We start from the raw sequence: 8,514 nt of genomic DNA, 5'->3' as shown, positions 1-8,514 counted from the left end.
TACAGCATGCATTCAACAACATATTATAATAATTACAGTAACCATTATTTATTGGGCACATACTCTGAGCCAAGTACTCTGTTTGATACTTAGAACTCTTTGTCCTCACCTCATAGCTCTTTGAGGTGTGCCTAGTTGTTTCCGCTTTACAGATCGAATGACTAAGCTTCGGCACTGCGACCTGTTCGAGGCTGTGCGGCGAGCAAATGCTGGAAGCCGGAGCCTCACTCCTGCGCCTGCACTCTTTCCTCTGGACCCACTGCTTCCCCCGTGTGGACCAATACGACCACATCTTTGACTGGATTTTCTTTTAAAATCAGTATTTTAACCTATGGCAGTGATAGTCCTGTCTGCGTGCAACTGCAGAACTTGCATCCAAATGGCCGAAAAAATAATAATACCATTCCCAACATTAGCTCACATTCAAAGGAAAAGGGCATCAAAATGGTACATTATTTGTCTACTGTTCTTGAAAATTAACTCACTGACTTTTAATAAAATCAAGTGTAAAAAAAATCTACCAAATTATTAAAACATTATATAGGCCATGGATTCAAGATTGTGAACTTGAAGTCAAAGAGCAAATAGTCAACTCGTAGAAGAAGAAAAGGGAATATTAAGCCTGGTACTCTGTAAATTAATACTTTGAGGTAAACTAGAAGTACTACTGAAAATTACTATTTATTTAATGCTTCATTCTACTTGAAAGAGAAACTCCCACATGATCAATACTACCTATATTTAAAAGTTTAAAATATACTGGAAAGTGATTGATTGAGGAATAACTACAATCATAGTAGCAGTGTCCTAGCAAAATATTTTAGATTTATTAGCCAAACTATTAAATATCTGATGTGTGTTAGAAGCATTAGTTCCAAGGCAAAATGAGGCAATATTATGTGTAACTGTTTGGAAACTTTTTTATTAAAAAAGATTTTTAATATTAATGCTATTTTCAATACAGGTATGATAATACTCAATAAGGTATCCTGTACTTGATATAGTGAATTTAGAAATGTAACAGTCCACATAGATGCTGGCCCCTCCCTCTCCATTAGCTACCCTAGTAGCAAAATGTAAATATTCCTTTAAAAAACAAAGAGGCCTTTAGGCAGTTAGATGAGCGGAATGGGGGCAAGAGCTCTTTCCAGACATACTCATGCTCTTGGCTTTGACTTCATTTAGTAATGTCAGTTCTGAGAGAACTGAATCAAACCCTTCTATGCCCTGCAAAAGCATAGGAGAAAAAAGCTTGTCATTCACAAGCAGCTATGGACAAAACCAGAGGCAGAGTTGAGGGATTAGGGAAATTAGGGATTCAAAAAAAAAAGTTAAAGTGCACAGTTACTGTCAAAAATATATTATTTTTCCTAAGAAAATTAAGAGCATTTATCTAATGAACTAGATTGCTGACCTTTCAATACTTTTGGTTTGCTGGAACATACAATCACCATCGGACATAAAAGACTAGTTTGCTTTTTTTTAAAAAAAATTGCTTGGAGTTATCTACAGGAATCTGGTGAACACAGTTCAAGGATAACATTCTGCAGCTCTTTGGGTATTGGATGATTTCCTCTGATAAGTCCACAAGGAAAGAGGGAACTATGACGTTCACTGGTTCAAGTGGGCATATTTTCTCACTCCTTTTCGCCCTAGCTCCCTCTTTCCCTAAGTGCCAGTACTTCCCAGTCCTCTGTCCTCTACCCCTAAGGTATGAGAACGGGAAATCATGAAGAGTTTCTCCTTGTTTGTAAACTGCCTCTGCACGGGCTGCACTGGCTGGGCCTTGGGTGGCCCTCGGCTGGGATCTTCCAGGGGGCTGTCTGGACGACTCTGCTCCTCCGCACCCTGGGTGGTGGTAGACTCACAATCTTGACTTTTGCTGGCTACTTCGTCCACAACCGACTCCAAGGAGGTGCCAGCCTCCCGCAGCGGGGTGTAGCCCTTATTGCTGCAGGATGGGTCATCGGAGTGGGAGCTTGGCGAACCCAGCCTGGCGGGGGGCGAGCCCTCCAGTTGCAAGGGGGGCGAAGGGGAAGCAGCTTTGGCCGGGAGGTCCGAGTCCAGGTCCGCGCTGCGTGAGGAGGGCGGGGGCTCCGGGGACAGCGGCGCCCGGTAGTCAGGGAGCCCGCTGGTGCTACAGCGCCTCAGAGCCCTGTACTTGCCGGTCCTGAGCAGCTGGCGGCCCTGCACCCCCGCGCTGTGCGTCGCCGCCACGCCCCCAGGCTCTTCCAGCTCTCCTGGCGCCCAGCACGCTCCACCCAGGTTCCCTCGGAGGTCGGTCAAACTCAGGTCGAGCTCACCTCTTGGGATCTCCTGGGATCCACGTTCCCCAGGCAGTCTCTGCCAGCTGCAGCTTGCGCCCTTCGCATCCCCGTCCCGGTCGCGGTCCCCTTGCATGGGTAACAGTGTGAAGGCGCTCAACGAGGAGTCCACGAGGGAGCTGGCGGTGCTCTGGCGCCCCCAGCTCTCGGGTGGGCTGCAGGGCGCCGGGCTGCTGCTGCTGCTGGGGGCCGCGGTGGCGGTGGCGGTAGCTGCAGGAGCCACAGCAGCGGTGGCGGCAGCCCGGCGACGGCCAGCCACACATGAGCGTTCACGGTAGATGCTGTACACGGCCTCCGCCAGGCTCGGGGGCTCCAGCGGGCAGTGAGGGGATGAGGCCAGGTCTGGCGGGGACACTGTGCCCCTGGCCACGCCGCTGCCCCCGCCCAGAGCTGCGGGGTGGGGCCATGAGCCCTTGGCCAGCATCGCTGCAGCCTCGAAGGCATCCCCAGGGCCACCGCAGCTTCCAGGCTTCAGCTCCAGGCCCCGCGATTGCACGTAGGTGAGGAAACCATTGAGTGGCGTGGCCCCAGGGGGCGCCGAGGAGGGCACCGAGGATGAAGAGGCCTTGGCTGCAGCGGCCGCGGCCAGGTCTTTGGCACGGAGGCTGTGCACGTCGATGACCGTGGAGTAGAGGTCCCGCAGGTTGATGATCTTGGTCTTCTTGTCTCGGTTCTCGTGGAGCACCGCGTTGGCGCAAATGAAGAGGAAGATGCCAATACCCATAATGAGGGGCCCGAAGACCTTGAGCTTGTCAGAATGCAGGTAGCTGGAGAAGATTCGGAAGAAGAAACCCGCCGACGCAGAGGAGGCTGGCGAAGGGCTGGTGGAACGTGCTGGAGGCGTGCTCCTGGACGTGCCCACAGAGCTGGAGTTGACACCCCCCGCAGAACCCAGGTGGCTCTTGGGCCGGTTTTTGCTGCCACTGCTGCTGCTGTTACCCGTGGTTGGGACTCGGTGGCCGCTGCTCGAGGGCGGTAGCTGCTTACCTCCCTCCTTTCTAGCCCCATCGGCCTTGGGCCAGTAGCCCATCACCGCCATGGCTATGCCAACCAGCAACACCAGGATCCCACAGAGGGCGATGAGCCCAGATATGGAGCACAGCTTCAGCTTTCCTTTCACCACCACCACGTCGTTCTTGCGCCTCTTCTTGGCTTTCCGCTTGCGCTTGGGAACCTGGTTTGGAGGGCGGAGCGGATCCTGCTTCCTGGCGGAAATCCTCAGTAGGCCCCCGGTGGCGATCATTTCGAGGGGGTGGAGTGAGGGGCTAATCCCGGGGGCGGAGACTTGTGCAAAGGGGACGCCAGCTGCCCACTAGCTTCTCTGCCACCTCTTCCTGCTGCAAAGCAGAGGAAGACAGTCAGAGGGTATAGGCTTGATTGTAACGACATGCCACACACTGCAGTTGTCCCGCTCCTCCATCCCTCCACACGTGTGTCTCCCACCCCAGGATCTTCACCCAACAACGGGAGTGCGGCTTATAGAGACCAGTGGGTGGGGTGGAGGGACTAGGGAAGGGAAGCATTGTTGTTGCAATAATTGACAGGAGGTGATAAAACACGTCGCCCCCATGCCTCCATTTCACACATGCTTTGTAGGTAATACTCCAGCTTGTTCATTTCAAACCCTCCTGGCTGGCAGCCAACAGAGTTCTGACCATTAGTAGACACTAAATGTGGGGACTCCACGTAATATTTGAGGACTTTCCAGGCAAAAGCCATTCCCTTTGTCCTACTGGAATCAGAAGATTCCCAGTCGAGCTGCCACAGGAGTCTCAATTCTCTACCTAAGCCAAGATTTTGTCAAGGTTCAGCCCAAAGTCACTAAAACAGCCACAAAAGTTATGTTATAAAGACAAAAGAATTCATTTCATACATATGCAAGACAGCAGATCATACCTATGTTGGCAGGCAGGCAGCTTATTCACCTCAGGTAGTTAACAGAGAGCCCATTGCTGGGAGAACACCAAAGAACTATGTCAATACTCTGACAATAAAAATCTGCACCAAGTTGTCTGCTACCCATTACTGTTCCTACAGCTAATGGCAAACAGAGCCCTCTCCCAGCCTTTTCCTCATCTCTTTTCTGCAACATCTGGACAGCTTCTTGGGGTGGAATATTTAGTTTTAGGTAACTGGTTATGTAACTGAGCTCTTCCTTCTGGCCTCCTCTCCTCCCTCAGAGGAACTCCCTTCTAGGTATCATATGCTAGATCTCTTCAGGGAATTCGAGAGCTCCCTAGAATCTCCAAGAGAAAGATTTCTTTCTCCAGTGCAAAAATTATGACCTTAAAAAAGAAAATTCACCAGTCTGCCATAGGAGCTTTTTGACCCCTTATTAATATGCCAACACTTTTCAAAATCTCAAAATTCAAATGAGTAGGCAATTAACTAGGTACAGATCATAATAATGATTTCTAAGATGGCATTTCCCCAAGTGAGAGCTGTTTTCTTCCTCCTGAGGTCATTTTTAGGAAGGGAGGGTGACAGCAGTCAAGGAATGATCTTATAGGAAGTTTGGTTGTTTATGCTGAAGCCGACCTTAGATAAGTGCGGGTGTGTCTTTGTGGGTATCTATTAGCTTCTGGATCCTCAGAGGAAAACATGTTTTGTTCCACTGGTTGTGCTCACTCCTATAACAGAGATGATAAAATTAGGGGCCTTGTTTGAATTTGAAAGGCTTCGATATCACTCATGAGCCTTTTGGCATTTATCCTTTATAAAATAATTCATGTTTTACAATTAATTACCCTTTGAAAATGGGAGACGATTTAGGTGGAATTTTGCTTTTAATTAGTGCCTGGATGAAGTGCTTTGGCCCTCAGTTCCCTCCATTATATCAATACAGGCAGGATCTTTTCTCCACCGGAGGAAAAGCAGGTGGTAATCAGCTCTTTACAATGTTTGCAAATCAATGTTCAGTAAGGAGAAATACTAGGTGGGTTAGGGAGGGGTCAGTAGAGAGAATACATCTATGACCCTTTATAATTTTATTTTAAGGAGCTGCACCAGTAAGTACAGGTTGTTAAAAAAAAAGAGAGTAGTTTACTGTTTGTCTGACACCCCCCAAAATAAGCATATTTATTATGTAGTTGTAACAGAAACTGCTGTTTTAAGTGATCCCTAGACTCCAGCATCTCATCTGGAGATCTGTGGTTATTTTAAGAAGGATTTAGGAGCTAGACATTTTAGAAACAAAGGCGGGCCCGGTTGGCGGGGTGGCTCTCACGAACGAGAGGAGGGCTAACGTGCTAACATTTTGCTCGGCAACATCGGCAAGGTGGACCGGTGTGCCGCGTTTCTAGGGGAGGAAGACCCCCACGATGTATTTCTCCTCAGAAATCAGCGTTGGCTCTGGGTAGAATGTGAGAAAGATTGGAATGAATTTCAACCATCGTTTACAGAAGATCATTAAAATGAGTTTAATAGCTAGTAATTAACTCCCTAGTTTATTATTCCTTCAGCTCTTTGAAGGCTGAGCTCCTTTCGCGTATACCAACATCTGACATGAAATACTGACAACATCTGACATGAAAACAGAAGTGAGGTCAGATGTCGCGGAAGACCCACCTTTGAGGCGTTTTTCCCATTCATAATGCAGGGAAACAAACTTAGCAGTAGAGGTTGGCTGCCCTAGCGACTTACTGCCTGGTGCTGGTCTTTCCGTGGTTAAGGAATGGAGGAGGGGGAATGTCTAAAAATACAACTGCTTCCAAGAGAGACATTCAAGTTGTCGGTTCATGATGGATTAAGCCCCACTCCGTGAGACTCAGAGCCCACAGTCTGGGAGCGCCCTGCGCTGCCCAGGAGTCAACCCAGGTCCTGGACCCCCACTCCCTCATTGGCAGGACAGCGAGCCCCGACCTTCTTCTTCTGCTTATTTATGTTGGAGTCACATGAGTGCAGCAGCTGGGAGTCCGCCTCTGGAAAGAAGACAGGCAGGACAGAAGTGGGGGCAATCTTGAACTTGCATTTTCTGGGCAGCGCATCCCATTTAGCCAGTCCTCCCGGGGAAACGACTGCCCAGGACTGGTGTTCGGGGCACCCAGGCTCGGAGTGTGAGTGACGGGAAGGGGCAGCTCGGGGGTTGAGAACAGAGAGAATTGCTCAAAATGGCAGCACTAGAAGCAAACAATATCGCTCACTTACCCGGGAAGACTGGGGCAGTTCAGGGCCGGCGATCCCACGCACGGGCGACACAAAGGAACCATGGAGAAACTTTTTCAGTCCCAGCCAGCCGCGGAGCGCAGGGACAGCGCCTCCGGGGCCCTGCATCCGCGAGCGGCTCAGCAGCCTCGCGGGGGCGAGCGCCCGCCCCAGGTTCGCAGCCCCCTCCGGTGCTGTGGCTGGAGCCATTTCCAAGAGTTTCCAAGAAGTGTCAGGTCCTCTGCAACCTGCATCTTGTCTGCTGGCCGTTTTCCCCGCCGCAGCCCCTCCGCCCCTTGTACCTGCCCTCCCGCCCCGCTCGCCGGCTGCCCCAGCGCCTTTTGTGTGGCTGCGGCGCGCCGGGCTCCGCCGGGTGGAGTTGAGCCCGCGGAGGCTCGCACTGCTCCGGGCGGCCGGACTGGCGGCTGTTGCTAAGAGACCGGAGCCATGACACAGGGAAATTGCTGCAGGCTGGCAGTCGGTACCCGGCCCGACTCTGTTCATCAGGGGCGCACCCGCCCCCCGCCCCGCCTCCCCAGCGCTCCCCCTTCGTGGGCCTCCCTCCACCTCCTTCCCCCCAACACACTTCCTCTGCAGCCCGCCGCACGTCCCTTCGGAAGAACCGCTGGAGGACCTGGAGGCTCCAGGGCAGACAGAGGAGGAGCCCGGGGACTGGGGACGCGTGCGGGGAGGACTGGGCGCTGGGCGCTTCAACCTCCGCCTACTCCTCCCCTGGGGCGCCCGGGGACCGCTGCCCGCCTTCGCTGCGAGCTTTGTTCTTTTTCTTCCAACTACCTGTCTGAGCAGCGGACCGGAGAGAGCCCAAAGAAAGGGCCCCCACTGCTGAGGGTCTCCCCATCAGCATCCGAGGGACACTCTTGAGTGAGAGGGGTTAGTGTCCCCCTCTTCCTCCCTCCCTTCTTCTCTCTTTTGTTGCTTCTACTCTTGGATACGACACAGCCTTTGCTGTCGCCCCCCTCCGCCCCCCATTTGGGTGTTTGCAGTGTGGACGTGCAGCGAACACAGTAAGTTGTCCCTAAGCAAACTCGGGTGCGGAGTGGAGCCGCCACTGCCGATCCGGGCGCAGCAAGGGAGCAGCAAGGGACTCCTGGCCCCTCTCCTGTCCTCCGCTTCAGTGAAGCCGGGCTGTGTGACCGGCTTCCTCGGGACCTCGGCCTCTCCCCTCCGAGCGCGGCCAGCTGGGGCTCATCGGAGATTAGAATCGGTTGGGCTCTTCCTAGCTCCTCCTGCTCCTAACCCGTGCGGTAATCAACAAGCATTAAAAGGAAAAACGGTAATTCTGCAGGGATCAGGGTTAGAATCAAAGAGAAGTAGTGGGGGTAGGGAGGATATGCAAACTCCCTACGTCATTTTTAAAAAGCAAGAGGGAGAGAGACATCCAGTTTCCCAGCTCATCCCTGGCCTCTCAACTGTAAAGTAAAAATGACAGGGAAACGATGATTTCAAAGTGGAATTTCCCCATGGAGTTATCGAGAAAGTAGGAAAGATTTCAATTATCTATGGAAGCGAGGCAGCAGGATTCAGGAAGAAAGCAACAGAAGGGCAGATGAAGCAAGGGCTGTCTGAACTTTGGGGTCCAGACAGACAGGTTGTGGTGTATGTGTGTGGGCAGGGTGCCTGTGGTATATTCTGAGCATTGCTGTTTAGGGGGCCACAGAAGCCACACAGGAGGGCTTTGATGCCCACAGTTCCAGTTACAAGATAGTTCGTCCATGTCCACAGAACTCACTTGTGTTTAAAGCTAGAACGTACACTTTTCAAAAAGAACAGTAAGAAACAAAACATTTACAGGTTGAGAGAGAGAAGTGTGGACAATGATATATGAGGTAGGTATGGAGGAGGTAGGGAGGCCGGAAGGGATGGAAGAGCAATGTCTCCCCAAAGGACCCCTACACTTGCCTGTTTGAAAGGTGGCCTCTGTCACACTTTCCAAGCCAGTAATGAATCTGGATGATGAGCAGGGTGTTCAGGACCCACTTCCTTCCATCTGTCTATTCCTGCTCACATGCAGAAGGCAAGAAAACAA

The 8,514-nt window shown here is 51.5% G+C and overlaps 1 protein-coding gene across 4 annotated transcripts; it reads right to left on the bottom strand.

The window, feature by feature from the left end:
• Window positions 1-1,660: 1,660 nt before the first annotated feature.
• Window positions 1,661-6,724, bottom strand: TMEM200C (transmembrane protein 200C). Of its 4 annotated transcripts, none has more exons than XM_045187904.3 (3): window positions 6,471-6,724; window positions 4,863-4,954; window positions 1,661-3,661 (listed from the first exon to the last, which is right to left on the bottom strand). In XM_045187904.3, exon 3 carries the CDS (start codon window positions 3,565-3,567, stop codon window positions 1,669-1,671), a length of 1,899 nt encoding a protein of 632 aa, XP_045043839.2. In that variant the 5' UTR covers window positions 3,568-3,661; window positions 4,863-4,954; window positions 6,471-6,724; the 3' UTR covers window positions 1,661-1,668. The 4 variants fall into 4 exon arrangements, with proteins under 4 accessions (XP_045043839.2, XP_045043840.2, XP_045043838.2 ...); XM_045187905.3 differs by having other exon boundaries at window positions 1,661-3,658; XM_045187903.3 differs by lacking the exon at window positions 4,863-4,954.
• Between the last annotated feature and the right edge of the window lie 1,790 nt (window positions 6,725-8,514).

Source organism: Desmodus rotundus, chromosome 10 (assembly GCF_022682495.2).
Source record: "Desmodus rotundus isolate HL8 chromosome 10, HLdesRot8A.1, whole genome shotgun sequence".
NCBI classification, from domain to species: domain Eukaryota; kingdom Metazoa; phylum Chordata; class Mammalia; order Chiroptera; family Phyllostomidae; genus Desmodus; species Desmodus rotundus.
The sequence above is the reverse complement of the archived record's forward strand: the minus strand, read 5'-3'. Positions and strand labels throughout refer to the sequence as shown.

Bases quoted from the DNA above. Each gene is read 5' to 3' on its own strand.
- TMEM200C (XM_045187904.3), bottom strand. From the start codon at position 3,567: ATGATCGCCACCGGGGGCCTACTGAGGATTTCCGCCAGGAAGCAGGAT.